General features: G+C 43.0%; 1 protein-coding gene across 1 annotated transcript in view; it reads left to right on the forward strand.

The window, feature by feature from the left end:
• The window catches only part of AKNAD1 (AKNA domain containing 1), a 30,109-nt gene that overhangs the window by 7,603 nt on the left and 2,461 nt on the right, over positions 1-20,045 (forward strand). The window contains exons 8-18 of the mRNA XM_074962208.1: positions 3,848-4,016; positions 4,776-4,948; positions 5,422-5,524; positions 6,151-6,257; positions 6,894-6,997; positions 7,105-7,249; positions 7,718-7,830; positions 10,538-10,660; positions 11,815-11,901; positions 13,600-13,684; positions 14,525-14,672. Coding sequence (XP_074818309.1) covers positions 3,848-4,016; positions 4,776-4,948; positions 5,422-5,524; positions 6,151-6,257; positions 6,894-6,997; positions 7,105-7,249; positions 7,718-7,830; positions 10,538-10,660; positions 11,815-11,901; positions 13,600-13,684; positions 14,525-14,672 — 1,357 coding nt within the window. The remainder of the gene's footprint in view (positions 1-3,847; positions 4,017-4,775; positions 4,949-5,421; positions 5,525-6,150; positions 6,258-6,893; positions 6,998-7,104; positions 7,250-7,717; positions 7,831-10,537; positions 10,661-11,814; positions 11,902-13,599; positions 13,685-14,524; positions 14,673-20,045) is intronic.

Below are 20,045 nucleotides of genomic sequence, written 5' to 3' on the forward strand. Positions count from 1 at the left end.
TTTCAATCTTCCCTCATGGGTTATGTTTTCTAGATCTTTAACCATTTTTGTTTCTCTTCTCTGGACTTTCTCCAGTTTGTCCACATCTTTCCTGAAATGTGCCAAGAACTGGACACAATACTCTAGTTGAGGTCTAATCAGCATGAAGTAGAGCATAAGAATTACTTCTTGTGTCTTGCTTACACCACTCATTTTAATACATCCCAGAATGATGTTTGCTTTACTTGGCAACAGTGTTACTCTTTTGACTCATATTTAGCTTGTGATCAACTATGACCCCCAGATCCCTTTCCACAGTACTTCTTCCTGGGTAGTCATTTCCCATTTTGTATATATGCAACTGATTGTTCTTTCCTAAATGGAGTACTTTGCATTTATCCTTATTGAATTTCATCCTCTTTGCTTCAGACCATTTCTCCAGTTCGTCCAGATCATTTTGAATTTTAATCCTATCCTCTAAAGTACTTGCAACACCTCCTAGCCTGGTATCCTCCACAAACTTTGTAAGTGTACTCTCTATGCCATTATCTAAATCATTGATGAAGATATTGAACAGAATCAGACCCAGAATTGATCCTTGTGGGACCCTACTCGATACGCCTTTCCAGCTTGACTGTGAACCAATCCAGGAAGTTTTTGGAAAATGTAGGGGACAGTTTCCTGGTGCAAGTGCTGGAGGAACCAACTAGGGGCAGAGATCTTCTTGACCTGCTGCTTACAAACCAGGAAGAATTAGTAGGGGAAGCTAAAGTGGATGGGAACCTGGGAGGCAGTGACCAGGAGATAGTCGAGTTCAGGATCCTGACACAAGGAAGAAAGGAGAGCAGCAGAATACGGATCCTGGACTTCAGAAAAGCAGACTTTGACTCCCTCAGGGAACTGATGGGCAGGATCCCCTGGGAGAATAACATGAGGGGGAACGGAGTCCAGGAGAGCTGGCTGTATTTTAAAGAATCTTTATTGATGTTACAGGAACAAACCATCCCGATGTGTAGAAAGAATAGTAAATATGGCAGGCTACCAGCTTGTCTTAAAAGTGAAATCCTTGCTGCTCTTAAAAACAAAAAAGAAGCTTACAAGAAGTGGAAGATTGGACAAATGACCAGGGAGGAGTATAAAAATATTGCTCAGGCATGCAGGAGTGAAATCAGGAAGGCCAAATCACACCTGGAGTTGCAGCTAGCAAGAGATGTTAAGAGTAACAAGAAGGGTTTCTTCAGATATGTTAGCAACAAGAAGAAAGTCAAGGAAAGTGTGGGCCTCTTACTGAATGAGGGAGGCAACCTAGTAGCAGAGGATGTGGAAAAAGCTAATGTACTCAGTGCTTTTTTGCCTCTGTCTTCACAAACAAGGTCAACTCCCAGACTACTGCACTGGGCAGCACAGCATGGGGAGGAGGTGACCAACCCTCTGTGGAGAAAGAAGTGGTTCGGGACTATTTAGAAAAGCTGGACGAGCACAAGTCCATGGGGCCGGCCGGACGCGCTGCATCCGAGAGTGCTAAAGGAGTTGGCGGATGTGATTGCAGAGCCATTGTCCATTATCTTTGAAAACTCATGGCGATCGGGGGAGATCCTGGACGACTGGAAAAAGGCTAATGTAGTGCCCATTTTTAAAAAAGGGAAGAAGGAGGATCCTGGGAACCACAGGCCAGTCAGCCTCACCTCAGTCCTTGGAAAAATCATGGAGCAGGTCCTCATGGAATCAATTCTGAAGCACTTATAGGAGAGGAAAGTGATCAGGAACAGTCAGCATGGATTCACCAAGGGCAAGTCATGCCTGACTAATCTAATTGCCTTCTATGACAAGATAACTGGCTCTGTGGATGAGGGGAAAGCAGTGGACGTGTTATTCCTTGACTTTAGCAAAGCTTTTGATATGGTCTCTTTAGCAAAGCTTTTGATATGGTCTCCCACAGTATTCTTGCCATCAAGTTAAAGAAGTATGGGCTGGTTGAATGGACTATAAGGTGGATAGAAAGCTGGCTAGATTCTCGGGCTCAACGGGTAGTGATCAATGGCTCCAAGTCTAGTTGGCAGCTGGTATCAAGCGGAGTACCCCAAAGGTCGGTGCTGGGGACGGTTTTGTTCAATATCTTCATTAATGATCTGGATGATGGCGTGGACTGCACCCTCAGCAAGTTTGCAGATGATACTAAATTGGGAAGAGTGGTAGATACGCTGGAGGGTAGGGTTAGGATACAGCGGGACCTAGACAAATTAGAGGATTGGGTCAAAAGAAATCTGGTGAGGTTCAACAAGGACAAGTGCAGAGTCCTGCACTTAGGACGGAAGAATCCCATGCACCGCTACAGATTAGGGACCGAATGGCTAGGCAGCAGTTCTGCAGAAAAGGACCCAGGGGTTACAGTGGACGAGAAGCTGGATATGAGTCAACAGTGTGCCTTTGTTGCCAAGAAGGCTAACGGCATTTTGGGCTGTATAAGTAGGGGCATTGCCAGCAGATCGAGGGACGTGATCGTTCCCCTCTATTCGACATTGGTGAGGCCTCGTCTGGAGTACTGTGTCCAGTTTTGGACCCCACACTACAAGAAAGATGTGGAAAAATTGGAAAGCGTTCAGCAGAAGGCAAAAAAATGATTAGGGGACTGGAACACATGACTTACGAGGAGAGGCTGAGGGAACTGGGATTGTTTAGTCTTCGGAAGAGAAGAATGAGGGGGGGTTTGATAGCTGTTTTCAACTACCTGAAATGGGGTTCCTAAGAGGATGGATCTAGACTGTTCTCAGTGGTAGCAATTGACAGAACAAGGAGTAATGGGGGAGATTTAGGTTGGATACTAGGAAAAACTTTTTCACTAGGAGGGTGGTGAAGCACTGGAATGCGTTACCTAGGGAGGTGGTGGAATCTCCTTCCTTTGAGGTTTTTAAGGTCAGGCTTGACAAAGCCCTGGCTGGGATGATTTAGTTGGGGATTGGTCCTGCTTTGAGCAGGGGGTTGGACTAGATGACCTCCTGAGGTCCCTTCCAACCCTGATATTCTATGATTCTATGAACCACTGAGAACTACACTCTGGGAATGGTTTTCCAGCCAGTTATGCACCCACTTTATAGTAGCTCCATCTAGGTTGTATTTCCCTAGTTTGTTTATGACAGTGGTCCCCAACCTTTTCAGGGTCATGCCCCTTTTACCCCAGTCCACACAAACACACACACACTGGGAACCAGGCCAGGAGCAGGGCCATGGCTCCCAGCAGGGGATGGTTCGGGCAGGGGCAAGGGAGCCGAGGCTGGGGCTGGGGCCAGGAGCAGAGCTGGGGGTGGAGAGGTGCTGGGTTGCACTCCCTCCCTGCTTTCCATGGGGAATGCACCCCCCCAAACATTCCTCTTCTCCCCCCCCCCCGAGGGGCGTGCCCCATAATTTGGGGGCCACTGGTTTAAGAGAAGGTCATGCGAGATTGTATGAAAAGCCTTACTAAAGTCAAGATATACCACATCTACCACTTCACCCTGTCCACGAGGCCTGTTACCCTGTCAAAGAAAGCTATTAAGTTGGTTTGACACAATTTGGTCTTGACAATCCATGCTGACTGTTCGTTATCACCTTATTATCTTCTAGGTGTTTGCAAATTGCTTAATTATTTGCTCTATTATATTTCCGGTTATTGAAGTTAGGTTGACTGGTTTGTAATTCCCCGCGTTGTCCTTATTTCCCTTTTTGTAGATTCAAGCAGGTAACTGTGGTTTCATTTAATCTATTTAATTTTGTAATGGTATTGTTTTATTTTTGGACAGTGCTGCAACTTTGATACTGCAGTGAGATACAAAAAGCGAAAAGTTTATTAAAAGGCTGATTATATAACTCTGTGTTTTCTATTTGGATTTAGAAAGGTGGAGGGGGAAATATTTAGGCTTGGTATGCTGCTTGAAGATGTCAAAGAGAAAATTGATGACAATATATGTAGTCCACGTCCCTCTTCATTCACAACATCTCCTACGTCTCCTTCACTCACTCCATGTGAATCTGTGCATTCATCCTGTTCTCATCTTCGTGAGGTAACTCATCAAGTTCTATAATCTACAGACCAAACTCTTCTTTCAGTTACACTGATGCAAACCCCATTAATTAAAATAGGGTTGTGCAAGTATACCCAAGAGGAGAATTTGCCCTTATGTTTCTAAGAGTGAATTTCTTGCTACAATGCAGAATGTTAATTCAAGAAAGTAGTATATTTTATTCCTGAATTTAAACTTTAAGATATCTCATTAGCTATGTTGATCAAAACCTAAATATATGACTACAGCTGTGTTGCGGGAAAAGATTCCCAGTCTCAGTGGAAAAAAAATAACATTTGTATTCAGAAAATCAAAATATTCTAATCTGTGCAAAAATTGAAAAGCAGTTTTTGCAAGTGAATCACTGTCATTTAATAGAAAAAAATTATTAAAATGGTAACTTTCTGCTTCAGTGAGATTCATAAAAATCACAGTTTGGCTCAAAGGATCAAATTCTTTTGTGTCACAGAAAGGTGGTGAAAGTGGTAATGTTAAGTCCTGGATCATATGCTTGCAAAATGGAAATTGGTGGTTTCCCACTGTTCTACATGTGACCAAGCAATAGATTGCTAAATGCTTTCTAACTGTACTAATTTTTTGAAATACCATATGAATTCTGATGAGTCCTCCTTTGAATCCTGAATTGCATAGATATTCAGGAAATCTTGGGTTGCAGGAGGCAAGATTTTAGGGAATATAGTAAATGACAATCTGTTGTAAGTGTCTTTATGCTATCTATAATATGGTTACTTTGTACAGAGTCCTGTGGTTTCAAGCATTAGTGATCCTCCAGAAAGCTCTGCTACTGAAGTGAATTTTCATAATAATGAAAGGAACGAGGGAGATAATAGAAGTCATGCTATTGATGTGATCCCAAAGAAAAACAGTCAGCTTTCTTTACAAGATGACAATTGTGATCCTTTTCCTGAAATGTAAGTGTTGAACTTTGTGATAGGTATTGAAGTCATTTACTAAAATTGATTTATAATTGCTTACTAAATATGAAGACATTTATTGAGCATATCTGATCAAATGTCCACTGAAGTCAAAAGAATCTCATTAATTTGACTGAGTGTTAGATCACGCCACTGCATGGCCTCGATTGTCACCATAGATATTCAAGATGGAAAAGACATATTGGGAGACCTAATCCAACCATCCTGCCAGTGCACAATTATTCCCTTCGGTAATTTTTTTAAAAACAGGTTGAAGGTATGTCAATATCCAAAATCACTACCTATTCCATTTTTTGGTGACTCAGCAGAGTATTAGTATTTCTGTGAGTTATATCTTTGTTGAGTCCTGCCCTGTTGGAGAATCATATGATAATCATCTTGCTAAAAAACAGTGTTTTAAATGTGTTCGAAAAAACAGTATTTTAAAATAAAAATATTTTTTCCCTTAGCCCATTGGGATTACAAAAAAGAGATGCATTTGCCTATGTAAAAGGAATGGAGCCCCTGGAAAAAGCAGGACTGCTAGCAAATAAGCACTCTTCAGATGTAATGGTACAAGGTCTATTTTCATGCATAATTAAATTTTTTGGATGAGCTTTTTTGTTTATTTTATCCAATGGGATAATTTATATTAGATTATATTCTATTGTCCCAATGTTAAATTTGCACAACAAAGCAACTCAGCTGTTGTCATTGTTGAGGTACTACAGTATATCAGAACACTGCTGTACAAATGCCAAGTAAGATAATTCAGGTTTAGGAATGTTGCTGTCAAAACTTGTGAAACATTCATAATGTGCTTTGATTCTGAGGGGAACTGTTCTGGAAGAAGTTGCATAGGCAACTATTGGATTTTAAATAGTATCATTTGTGCTTGTTTAGGAAGTGAGGAAAAAAACATGAATCCATGCCAGATCCACTGAAACCTACACTAACAAAGTCATTTCACCTTTGTGTCTCACTTTTCTTATCTATAGAATGGGGATAATGTGCAGACTCTGTGCAGTCCATTTTACATAGCCTAGAATTGTGAGTGGATGATAAAGCAAGAAAAAGCATTGTCAAAACCATAGAAAAATTATATCCAAATATATGTGTTGCTCACACTGTATTTCTTGAGAAATACACAGTAATGTGAATAAATGTATAAAAATCTTACATTCTGGTTTGTGGTACAGCAGTGCTTCCTTCCACCTGAGGCAGACAATGGGTCTGGAGGCCTGGAATCCCACAGGCAGCTTATATTAAGTCAAAAATTTAACGCTGATCAAGAAAACCCAAAAGGGTAAGTGCTTTATGTATTTTGGCTGATTAAAAATATTTGTAAACAGCCAAAATGAGTGTATGCATTCATGGATACAAGTTTTGCTGTTTGACGATGTCTGAAATTTAATGCATTGTGGTAGGCTCAACTCAAAGTAAAGCTGGTTGTTTTTGAACATGGGAAGATCTGGTTGGAAACGATTATTGTGTCTTTACATTGTACACAGACAATAAATCACACAGGATGAAATCCTGACCCCGCTAAAAAATGGCAAAACTCCCTGTGACTTCAGTGACAGCATTTCACTCAGTGAAATACAACCCTATCCAGAGGACCAGCACAAGGCCTTCTACATCTCTTAAGTTCCACTTACACATTATTTTGAGGGCTCAAGTAGAGCATAGGTCTTGTGTTGGCCTTCTGCACAGAAGTGAATTTTCACCCCTGGTAACTAAAAGTTAAGTAATAAATTAGTTCTACAATCATATTAAAAATATTGGAGACAAAATCCAACATCCAGATTAAAAAAGGGACTTGGCTGAACAGTGACAAATACAAGTCAAAAAGATACATTTGTGTAGACCTTCAGCATTAAGTTTGGTTGTTTTACTTACTTTTGTCACATCAGTACTTCTGTATGCTGTCTTGTTTGTTCAGGAATTTAAACTTCTGGCAAATGACATCTCCACCCAAAACCAAGCCTTATAATATGTGCAATTTGGAACACAAAATTATTAATCTAAATGTGCGGCAAGAGCAAGGTAGGAGCAAGAGGAAAATGCTTTTATTCAATAATTTGTATCATTTCATAACTCTGGTAAAACTCACCCACTTTCCAATTCTTTCTTTTTCCCCCCGATCATTTTAGGCAATTTAGCACATCCCTCAGATCATTGTTTTTGTGGAAGGGTAGAAAACTGTTCAAATGCACATGATGATGCTCTATATCCCAAATGGAAAATACACTGGTCAAAAAATGCAAACAAAGAACTTTGTTCCTGTTCTGTCAATAGGTGAGCATGTGCTGACTATCGCCCTAAGCTCTAAAACAACACAAAACATTAACAAACTTCAAAAATAGTCCAGAGGGTGTTATTAGAGTAACTGTCTCCTTCAAACCTTTGTGCCTGTCTGTGTTCATGTGTGCACATGTATATAAATACACACACCTAAGATTTCTTAAGTGCTTTGCTGAATAGAGGTGGGGTTACTCACAGGCTTAACTTTAAACACGTGTTTTAGTGCTCTGCTGAATCAGGGTCTTAATGCCATGATCCATACTATAATTCAAGGTGTAATACGATTTTTCCCCAAGATTAGATCATTTAGTATGGATATATTTCATATTATGAATAAATCTATTTTCCTGAATTAATAATTTGGCAACATTAATAGCATAGGTATTAATATGCTCAAAAACTTTTCATACAATTGGTAACATTTAATTCAGATCTTGTACTATTTTTGTTTTTAACACGTAGAAATAAAAACACAGAGGACAGAAAAACTGATAGTGAAAAGTCAAAATGTGGACAGTATTCAGTCTTCATTCAAGAAAAAGCAGTGGCGCTAGATTTGTCAGGCACTAACCTTTGTAAGTAGAGATTGTCTACAGTGGCCAGAACTATATTTAACTACTACTGAGTCCTTGTAGTAATTTGATGTCATCTCACAACACCTGCAGAGTATGAAGATCTTAATGGACTTTTATCAAACTTTACTGGCTAAGCTACTAGGACCCCATTTTCAAACAGGCTTTCAAAAAAGCATCCATGACACTTCCATGTGTAGAAGGGCACTGATGTGTACAAAATTCCATTTTGCTCATGCATGTGCAGGATTTTGTATATGCTAACTAGTGCACTCCCAATTTCAGCATATCTTTGAGGGTAGTTTGAAAAGTTGGCCCCTAAAGTGTTTCAAAATTTCTGGGCCAGATTATTTCCTCCCCCATCGAAATAAGTGGAGATTTTTATGAGAAAATCTCTGCCTGGCATCCCTTGTTGAGATTATTCCCCATCATTCTGCTGATGGGAAGGAGGGTAGAAATGCCATCTTAAACCTCATGGATCCTTCATACACCCCTTGTGGCCTCCCCTTAATAGCCGCATTCCATTGGAGTCACACTGCCAAGGATGTCCCCTGCCCCATTGGGCAGGGCAGCTCCCAGGTCCCTCAGAAGTTCAGTTAACTTCTCTGGGGACAGAGGAATGACAACAGGCAGTCTTTCTTCCAGCCAACCCTGACTCCACACCTTCCCACTGCACTGTCTTGGGTCGAGGATGGTACTGTGAAGGTGGGTGTACTGCATGTGTGAATTGGAAGGCATGAGCTGTTTCTGGGTTTGATTTCAAATCAGGGGATTAGGGGAGGGATCGCTCAGTGGTTTGAGCACTGGCCTGCTAAACCCAGGGTTGTGAGTTCAATCCTTGAGGGTGCCATTTAGGGATCAGGGCAAAAATTGGGGATTGGTCCTGCTTTGAGCAGGGGGTTGGACTAGATGACCTCCTGAGGTCCCTTCCAACCCTGATATTCTATGATTCTATGATCAGACTATATGGGCTTGTTGTCCCACCTGAGTTCTGGGATGCCTTTTGCTCCTCTTTTCTCTATGATGCCTTTCCATTTAGACACACATTGGTAACTGGTACTTTAACTCTGTTACCAGTGCTGTTATATGGATCAGCTAGTACAAGGTGTTATATGAGTGGCACACTCAACACTCTCCTCTACTTTTGTCATAAATATAAAGGGAAGGGTAACCACCTTTCTGTATACAGTGCTATAAAATCCCTCCTGGCCAGAGGCAAAACCCTTTCACCTGTAAAGGGTTAAGAAGCTAAGGTAACCTAGCTGTCACCTGACCCAAAATGACCAATGAGGGGACCAGATACTTTCAAATCTGGAGGGGGAGGGAGGGGAACAAAGGGTTCTTTCTGTCTGTGTGATGATTTTGCCAGGAACAGATCAGGAATGCAAGCCTTACAATTCCTGTAAAGTTAGTAAGTAATCTAGCTAGAAAATGACAGGTTTCAGAGTAGCAGCCATGTTAGTCTGTACTCGCAAAAAGAAAAGGAGTACTTGTGGCACCTTAGAGACTAACCAATTTATTTGAGCATAAGCTTTTGTGAGCTTGATTATCACTACAAAAGGTTTCCTTCCTGCCCCCCGTTAACCTGCTGGTAATAGCTCACCTTAAGTGATCACTCTCCTTACAGTGTGTATGGTAACACCCATTGATTGTTTCATGTTCTCTATGTATATAAATCTCCCCACTGTATTTTCCACTGAATGCATCCGATGAAGTGAGCTGTAGCTCATGAAAGCTTATGCTCAAATAAATTTGTTAGTCTCTAAGGTGCCACAAGTACTCCTTTTAGCTAGAAAATGCGTTAGATTTTCTTTTGTTTAATGGCTTGTAAAATAAGCTGTGCTGGAGGGAATGTATATTCCTGTTTTTGTGTCTTTTTGTAACTTAAGGTTTTGCCTAGAGGGATTCTCTATGTTTTGAATCTGATTACCTGTAAAGTATTTACCATCCTGATTTTACAGAGGTGATTCTTTTACCTTTTCTTTAAATAAAATTCTTCTTTTAAGAACCTGATTGATTTTTCATTGTTCTTAAGATCCAAGGGTTTGGGTCTGTGTTCATCTGTACCAATTGGTGAGGATATTATTATCAAGCCTTCCCCAGGAAAGGGGGTGTAGGGCTTGGGAGATATTTTGGGGGGGACGTCTCCAAGTGGTCTCTTTCCCTGTTCTTTGTTTAAAACGCTTGGTGGTGGCAGCCTACTGTTCAAGGACAAGGCAAAGTTTGTACCTTGGGGAAGTTTTTAACCTAAGCTGGTAAAAATAAGCTTAGGGTCTTTCATGCAGGTCCCCACATCTGTACCCTAGAGTTCAGAGTGGGGAAGGAACCTTGACAACTCTCTTTTGTGGTCCCCTTGGTTTCCACTGGTTTTAGAGAGGCAGGGTCCAACCTTAGGCAAGGGAGGCTTGTCTTGTGTAAAGGCACAGGCCTGACACTGGTGAGATCTGAGTTCAGTTCCTAGCTTCGACACAGGCCTCCTGTGTGACTTTGTGCAAGTCACTGCATCTCTCTGTACCTCAGTTCCCCATCTGTAAAATGGAGATACTTCTCTGCATCACAGGGATGTTGTGAGGAGAAATTCATTAATGTTTGTGAGGCACTCAGATCCTAGAGTGCTGGAAACCATGTGGGTGCCTAGATATAGAGCTGCAGCACCCAGCTTATGAGCTGTAATATTTATGTAAGACCTCTTTGATACAATTTTTTTTAGGCAGTGATTCAGAAGACATCTCATTCTGTGATTCCTTTCATGAGTCACACAGTGATGAATTTCTGGAACACAGGACTAAAAATTATAAAACACGTAGAGCTGGATTAAAAGAACAAAGCAAAGGTATAGTGGTTTCATAGCTCCTAAAACATGTTTGTGTGGAAATGTTGTCTGCAGTGTAATATTTTACCTATATCACTTGTTTGCAGGTCTCAGCTGGAGGTGCGATAGGGGAAACAGAGATTGGTTTAAACTTGGGAATTATAAAGAATTTGTTCAGTCCTGCACCTTATGTAGAAATAAAAACCTCAGTTCAACTCGTGAGTATAGTGTGCTGCCAAAAAGGTTACAAACCACAAGCTAAGCTTTACATGGCACAAACCCGTGAGTGGAATACACATAGGGACCAGCACTCGAAGAAGAACTAAATATTTAGTTCCAAAGCTACATAAGGAGCAGTAACCCAAGTCTAGCCTCACCTCAGCTATTCCACAACCACAGTGGAACTATCCATTTTTCACTTGGTGGGAGCGATAACATTTCCAGTTTTCCACCAACATCTTCAAAATGCCGGTCACAGGCACCATCCTATACCAGCTGTCATTTGCTGTTGGCCCACTAGGCAGTATGGTCTAGAGCAGGGGTAGGCAACCTATGGCACGCGTGCCAATGGCGGCATGCGAGCTGATTTTCAGTGGCACTCACACTGCCCAGGTCCTGGCCACAGGTCCAGGGGGCTCTGCATTTTAATTTAATTTTAAATAAAGCTTCTTAAACATTTTAAAAACCTTATTTACTTTACATACAACAATAGTTTAGTTATATATCATAGACTTATAGAAAGAGACCTGCTAAACACGTTAAAATGTATTACTGGCACGCGAAACCTTAAATTAGGGTGAATAAATGAAGACTCGGCACAGCACTTTTGAATGGTTGCCGACCCCTGGTCTAGAGCAATGAACAAGAATTCCTCAGTTCTTATGCTGCCTCTGCCACTGGCTTGTGTTAACTTCAGCAAGTCAGTGAGAGCCTGGTTTTCAGAAATGTCCAGCACCCGCGGCAACCTTTGAAGTCTCTTAAATCTCTGCCTCAGTTTCCCCATCTGTACAATGGAAATGAGGTTAGTTATCTGTTTTACAGGGCCAGAGTGAATATAAATTAGCTAATGTTTCTACATGTTGGTTGGAAATGTAAAGTGTTATGTAAGTCTACATCGTATTAATGCATTTATTATGATAATGCTAAGTTGTCATTACAGTATGTTCTCTCAACAGCCTTACAATACAGGGATTGGAATATAAATTTCTGCACTAGTTGTCAAAGAAACAAATGCAGCAGGGAATCTGACAAGAATAATATTGGTAAATGATCCCAGACTGTCGGTCTTAATTATGTTAAAAATATTTTGCAGTTATGCCTTATAGATCATGTGCAAACTTTTTAAAGACATGTTGTATAGATAATATAATGAAATGTACAATAACAAACTGAAGTCTGATCTGATTAATGAAATGGATTTGGCTAAAGAGGGAAGGACAAGGAAGAGAGCCCAGCATTTTGAAACACTGCTGGAATGATTATATGAGAAGCAAACATTGTACTCAGGGAATTCAAGAAATGCATCTAGGGCTGGGCTATTTTTTATACTAATTCAGGATTCCAAAGTGCTTCACAAACTATGTACATAGAGCACCAATGAAATGCACTTGGAATTGCATAGTACATTGGAAAAGAATGGCACAGTGATCCCCAGGAACAATCTAGGACTGTTTTCTCTTTCTATCTTGACTTCCAGTTAGTGGGTACCTCAGAACATTATTAACTTATTTATAACTAAAATATGGGTGCTCCTTTCCATTTTCCTGTTTGATATTTAGGGGACGTCTTAAATGTCTGTACAGAGCATGGGAGAGGGGAGCTGTTAAAGAAAGTGGCTTGACTTCTACAGCTTATACATAGCACACATAATAAAAGGTGGAAGAGATGAATGAAATATGTTTGGTACAGGAGAGGGGGCAAGGAAAAAAGATGAGAGGCAGATCAAGATATTTCACCTTTACCCCTTCTTTCCCTGCCATTTACTTCAATTTCATTTAATCTTTTTACCGTGTTCCTCCTCCTCCTTTGTTTTTTGCCTTTTCGGGATTTATTATCCTTCTCATATCAGTTTTTTTGAACCATCATGCCCTACAGGGCTTATTCCTAGAGATTATGTTGATGCATTTGCATGCAGTTTTTCCAGCCTCAAATATTTAAAAATTATGAGTCAGGCCCCCACAAAAAGCTTAAGATTTTAAAAAATTATACAATTTTGAATTCTTTTGTCTTCTCATTTTGAAGCATTTTGGGTGCACTTACGTCACAATTTCATTCTTTTCTCCACAATTATAAGGGCTAGAAAGGTAATTTTTTAAATGAAATCTGAGATTCTCACGTATTCAAAAAACTTCTGCCACTGGGGCTTTAAGAAAAACAGCAGTCATGATAAAGACATGATAAAATCATGCGAGTTGGCAAAGCAGTGCATGTTTAAAGAATGTTGGGTTTAATTATTAAATTGATTTAGTAAAGAAATACATCTTTTGGATATTTTTGTTGGTATTTTTCTAATGAAAATTAGAAAACTAGAGTGGGCATTTCCAGTGGAGACGTTTTTGCAGGGATTCCATTGACTGGAGCTGCTGAGTTAGCAAATGTCAGGTCACACAAGGATTCTAAGAGCCAAGGCTGTGGAATAGTAAACTGTTAAAATCCACTTTGTATTGATGAACAATTTAACTGCAATTCATAGGGGTGAAAGAGGTACAGCGTCAAGACTGTATGATGCTCTCTGGTAACCTACCTAAAAACAGACAACTGGCTCTGATCTTTTACCGTTGTGTGCACATAATTCCATGCCTAATTTGTCTGTTCCATTACTGCAGTTGGCCATGGTAACTAAGTGCACACACTTTTAAAAAACCAGCCTATTCTGTCATTGGTGCTAAATATAAGAAAGTATAGTTTTCTATATATTTGTGTTATTTTGTTTACTCTAATTATGGCCTCCAAAATTTCAGCTTCTTCACAGAAGAAAAGAATTGCCACCGATAGTGTTTGTACAAGTAAGCAACCAGATCCATTTGCATACAGACTTTCTGACAAGTAAGTGTTACCAGTAGCTTTATATAAATTAGTACCACAGAAGATGTGACTATTGAAGATATGTAGTGTGGGCCAAATTCACTAATGTCATAAGTGGCACAACTCCATACCTGTGCAATATGTCCTATATATTAGAATAGTAGTCACTAATGAAAGTAAAATATATAATGTAAATGCAAACTTGAACAGATTTAACTAGATTTTTTTCTGAAACTTTTCAACTACATGGAAGAACTAGAAAATTTGCTAATTCTTTTAGTGTAGTATCCACCCAAGAGGTCTCTTTTCATTAACTAAATGTGTCATTATCATTCCAGATAACAAGCCTGGCAGTGACAGCTACGTTGTTTGTAGGAATAATGATATTGCAGTACTGTTTATCCATCTCAGAAATGTCTTTTCCTATTTTTGCTTGTTACTAACATTAAATTATGTCTGGAGAATATGAAGTAGGACAGATTCTTAATTATAGTGTTGACAATGTGTGGGGAGGTAGGGAAGATTGGCAAAGAAATTAAATAAATGAAAACCTTTTGGGGCTTCTCTCCTGCTTCCAGAGCAGGCAGTGCTGAAAATTCTAATGAGGATAATTCAGTGATGCCAGATTCCCTGCCCCTTCCCTGAAGGTTTGTCTGTCTGTGACTATAAGATGTATGCTATAAATGTAACACTAACTATGCAGTTGTATTTTATGATTAAACAAATGAAGAACTCTACTGAAATTATGATACAAGGGTGCTAAAAAGTTATAGACATTGCATACACATTGTTTAAACACATTTTCTTTGTTTTGTAACTATAAAATGTTTTTTTGTATATATTTTATGTATTATCTTCTAGAGACAATTTAGAGGCTCCCAAAACCTGCTACTCAAGGATGCATGATACAATTATCTTTTCACCTCAATACCTAGCCAGCAGGAAGGTTTATGGAAGTAAATCAATGATCAATATTAGAAACAAACACATCAGTGATACTGACACAAAGGTAAGAATTTAGAGTGTGATTTTAAAAAATGCCTAAGTGACTCGGGAGCAACAAGTCCCACTGACTTTCAGTAGCACTTTTGAAAATCTCACCTGTAAATGCTAATGATTATAATCCAACTTGTCTTGCGTTCAGTGCCTTATAGGGTGCTAAAGGTGTCTTGTTGGCTTTTAAATAGGAAAGTGTGTTATTTATTAACTTGTCATGTTGAAACTGGCTTATTCTTAACTTTTTTTTTGCTTTGGTAAAAAACTGTTACTCACTTTCTCGTAACTGTTGTTCTTCGAGATGTGGTGTTCATGTACATTCAATCAGGTGTGTGCGCGCTTTGTGCACACCAGCCAGAAGATTTTTCCCTTAGTAGCGTCCATAGGGTCGGCCTGGGCACTCCCTGGAGTCGTGTCTTCATGGCACCCAATATAGCGCCTTGCCAACCCCCCCCCCCCTCAGTTCCTTCTTGCTGGCTGTTCCGACAGAGGGGTAGGAGGGCAGGTATTGGAATGTACATGACACATCTCGAAGAACAACAGTTATGAGAAGGTGAGTACCCGTTTTTTCTTCTTCAAGTGCTTGTTCATGTCCATTCCAATCAGGTGACTTGCAAGCCAAAGTTCAGGAGGTGGGGTTGGAGTCATCCACTGATTGGAGTATGGCTCTTCCGAAGGCCACATTGTCTCTGGCCTGTTGTGTGATCACATAGTGTGACATAAAAGTGTGAATTGAGGACCACGTTGCCACTCTGCAGATTTCCTGAGTGGGGACCTGTGCCAGGAATACTGCTGAGGAGGCCTGAACTCTGGTGGAGTGTGTGGTGATTGGCGGAGCGGGCACCTTAGCACTCCCGAATGCACGTGATCCACGACGAGATGGGTTGGGATGAGATAGGGAGACCTTTCATCCTGTCTGTCACTGCTACGAATAACTGGATGGACTTTCGGAATGGCTTAATTCTCTCTATATAGAAGGCCAGCGCTCTGTGGACATCCAATGAGTGAGGCCTCTGCTTCCTTCCGCAGGAATGTGGCTTAGGATAGAATACTGGGAGGAAGATGTCCTGGTTGATGTGAAACTGGGAGACAACCTTAGGGAGAAAAGCCGGTTGAGGCCTGAGCTGAACCTTGTCCTTATGGAATACCGTGTAAGGAGGCCCTGAGCTCTAACACTCTCCTAGCTAAGGTTATCGCCACCAGAAATGCCACCTGGTATGAAAGATAAAGCAGGGAGCACATTGCCAGTGGCTCTAATGGTGGACCATAAGTCTGGAAAGGACCAGATTAAGGTCCCAAGCAGGGATAGGCTGTCGTGTTTGCGGGTAGAGTCTGTCAAGACCTTTAAGAAAATGGCTAACCTCAGGGTTCGCAAAGACTAGTGGCCATCTACGCCCTGATGGAATGCAGAGATGGCGGCCAAGTGAACCCTTATTGACGACATAGACAGAACCTATTGTTTAAGATGGAGGAAGTAATCCAGTATAAATGGCACCGAGGCAAGCGTCGGTGACTGATGGTGCTGCTCCGACCAGAGAGAGAATCTCTTCCTCTTGGCAAGGTACGTTGCTCTTGTGGAGGGCTTTCTACTGCCAAGGAGAACTTGTCTGACTTGATCGGAACAGAACAGTTCCACGGCATTTAGCCATGGAGCATCCATGCTGTGAGCAACTCAAGGTTCGGGTGCCAGAGGCGGCCGTGATCCTGCGTCATCAGGTCCAGGACAAGCGTTAGGGTGACCGGAGTCTCCACAGACATTTCTAGGAGTGATGTGAACCAGTGCTGACATGGCCAGGCCAGAGCTATCAATATGATTAGGGCTCGGTCCCTGTGGCTCTTGAGGAGCACGTCGTGGACCAAAAGAACTGGTGGGAACGCGTAAAGCAGACGGCCCCCCCCATGGAAGAAGGAACACATCCACGATGGAACCCGGGCTGTGATTCAGAAAGGAGCAAAATAGTTGACACTTCCTATTGCTGCGCGTGGCTAACAGGTCTATTTGGGGAAAGCCCCAGAGATGGAAAATTTGAGCTCACTATGTCCAGCCAGAGGGACCACTCGTGGCCATGAAAAAATCGGCTGAGACGGTCCACCAGCTCATTCGGTATCCCAGGGAGGTATGATGCCTGCATGTGTATCGAGTGCTCCACACAGAAGTCCCACAGCATGAGGGCTTCCTGGCACAGGGGAGAGGAATGTGCACCCCCATTTGTTGATATAAAACATTGCTGTGGTGTTGTCCGTAAGGACTGATACACATCCACCTGATATGTGGGCTCTGAAAACCTGGCACTCCAGGCGCACCGCTCTCAGTTCTCCAATGCTGATATGCTGAGCTAGGTCCGCCTGAGACCAGAGACCTTGTGTCGTGAGGTCTCCCAAATGTGCTTCCAATCCCAGATCCAAGGCATCTGTCACTAACGAGAGGACTGGCTGGAGGCTGGCGAAGGGCACTCCTGCACAAACTACCTGTGGGTCGAGCTACCAGAGGAAGGAGTCTAATATTGGGCAGGGCAGGGTTACAATGCTGTCCAAAGCGTCTCAAGCCAGTCAATAAACCGATGCTAGCCATGACTGGAGTGGGCGAAGTCTGAATCTGGTATGCTGTACTATGTAGGTACAAGCGGCCATATGCCCCAGCAGTTTCAGGCAGTTTCTTGCTGTGGTCGTAGGGAACTGTCTGAGGCCTCGTATGATGTCCCCCAGAGACTGAAACCTGGCTTCTGGGAGGTACACCCTGGATTGAGTCGAGTCTAGCACTGCGCCTATAAACTCTATCCTCTGCACTGGGGACAGTGTGGATTTGGCCTCGTTGAGAAGGAGACCTAGTTTGAGGAAGGTCCTTCTTATGAAGCCGACCTGCTCCTCCACGTGAGATCTGGAGTGGCCTTTGATCAGCCAGTCATCGAGGTACGGGAAAACCTGTATCTGCTGCTTGCGCAGGAACGCCACAACGACTGCCATGCAATTGGTGAAAACATGAGGTGCTGCTGACAGGCCACAAGGGAGAACAGTAAACTGATAGTGGCTGTTGTTCACCATAAACCTGAGGTATCATCTGTGAGGTGGAACTATTGCTATGTGAAAATACACGTCCTTCAAGTCGAGGGCGGCATACCAGTCTCCTGGATCCAATGAAGGGATAATGGAGGTCAAGGAGACCATGCAGAACCTGAGTTTCTTGACAAACTTGTTGAGCTCCCACAGGTCCAGGATGGGTCTGAGGCCACCCTTGGCTTTCAGTATTAGGAAATACCGGGAGTAGAAGCCCTTGCCCCTTTGCTCCTGAGGAACTTCTTCCACTGCCACTACCAACAAGAGGGTGTGAACTTCCTGTATTAGAAGTTGCTCGTGAGAGGGGTCCCTGAAGAGGGACAGGGAAGGGGGGTGGAAGGGTGGGAGGGCACAGAATTGGATGGAGTATCCCCTCTCTACCGTGCGGCGCACCCAGCGGTCCGAGGTGATATGGGACCAAGCATGGTAGAAAGGGGATAGATGGGACGAGAAGGTAAGAGGGGTTGGATCCAGTTGTGGTACTGGTGTGCCATCCTCGACCGCACCTTTAAAAGCGGTTCTGAGGCTGGGTGGAGGCTTGGGCTGGCCAGAGCTCTGCCCCGAGGAGGGGTGCTGCCACCTCCTACCGCTCCTATTCCTCCTATGAGGAGCATCTTGGTGGTTCTGGGGTTGGTAGAACGTGGAGGGAGGCTGTGGTCAGAAATGCCTACGCTGGGTGGCTGGTGTATGGAGCCCCAAAGATCTTAGGGTGACCCTTGAATCCTTCCGACTATATAGTCTCTTATGCGTTTTGTTGGAAAAGAGGGCCGGACCCTCGAAGGGGAGGTCCTGGATTGTTTGCTGGATCTCGTGGGCCAGACTGGAGACCTGCAACCAGGAGCCCCTTCTCATACAACCCCCGTGGTCATCATATGTGAGGCTGCATCTGCTGCGTCCAATGCCGCCTGTAGGGAAGCTCCGGAGACCAGCTTTCCCTCCTCCACTAATGCAGAGAACTCAGTGCGAGAGTCCTGTGGCAGGAGCTCCACGAACTTGGCCATCGCAGCACAGGTGTTGTGTGCATATCTGCTCCCGATGGCCTGCTGGTTCGCGATGCGGAGCTGTAGTTCCCCAGTAGAATAGACCTTCCTGCTGAACAGGTCGAGTCTTTTCACCTCCCTATTCTTAGGGGAGGGGCCCTGGAAGCTCCCACTGATTGGCCGCATCAACCACCAGTGAGTCGGGGGGTGGATGGGTATATAAATGTTCATATCCCTTAGAAGGGACAAAGTAGGGTCCTTGTTTGGTGCTGGTTCGCACTCCGTCGGCGCCGGAGCACTGCGGACTGACGATGAAGTACTCAGCATGGGTTCTGCGGATCCGGGCTCAGAATGGGGTCACAGTGCCGCTTCCATCAGCAGGATCTTAAGTCTCTGCTCCCGGTCTTTGATGGTCCTAGGTCGAAAACTCTTGCAGATCCTGCATGTGTCCTTTTGGTGGCTCTCCCCGAGGCACCGCACACAAGAAGTGTGGGTCACTCTTGGGCATAAACTTGCACAGTCCTCACAGAATTTGAACCCTGGGGACCCGGGCAAACCCCAGAGGTGGGGAAGACATTGTTGGGAGAGGAACCCCCCAAACAAAACTAAACTACGACAAGAACTATTTCTAACTAACTATTTACAACAACAGTGAGCAATGTTCCAGCTAGCTGCCACTGGTGGTAAGAAGGAACTGAGGGGTGGGGGGTTGGCAGGGCGCTATATTGGGAGCCATGAAGGCACGACTCCAGGGGGGGCCCAGGCCGACCCTACGGACTCTACTAAGGGAAAAATCTTCTGGCTGGTGTGCACGGGGCGCACACACACCTGATTGGAATGGACATGAACAAGCACTCGAAGAGGAATAGTAGGTTCCATTTTACTCCAATAAAACCAATATATCCCTAAATAAACTTCAGCACAAGGCATAAGTATTGTCATTGACCCAGCTGCAGGGTGCCAGTCAGGAAGTTGAGATACATCAGTCACTCTTAGAGATCTGGAGTGAGATTCTGTGCTATGCCTCTAAAATCCACAATACAGAACTTGCAGCTTAGATAGACAGGAGGTAGACACTTTCTTGAACTGGGGCTGCTTTGTTGCCTACGGTGTAATTTAGACAGCCCTGGAGGCCTGTCTATATTACAGCAGTCTCCTTGGGATTCCCAGTATCTCCACAGTGCTATATCTAGAGCTTCTCCCTCAACACACCTCTCCCTCCTGCTGTATGCCCCTTACACCAGAACTTGGGAGAGGATCCTTGGAAGGCAGTCTTATGGCTATTGCCTGCAGCACCTGCACTGGGGGAATCGAATCCTCCCTTGGGTGGATACAGGGATTTTAGGGGTCCT

The sequence above is a fragment of the Natator depressus genome, chromosome 8 (assembly GCF_965152275.1).
Source record: "Natator depressus isolate rNatDep1 chromosome 8, rNatDep2.hap1, whole genome shotgun sequence".
Lineage (NCBI taxonomy): Eukaryota > Metazoa > Chordata > Testudines > Cheloniidae > Natator > Natator depressus.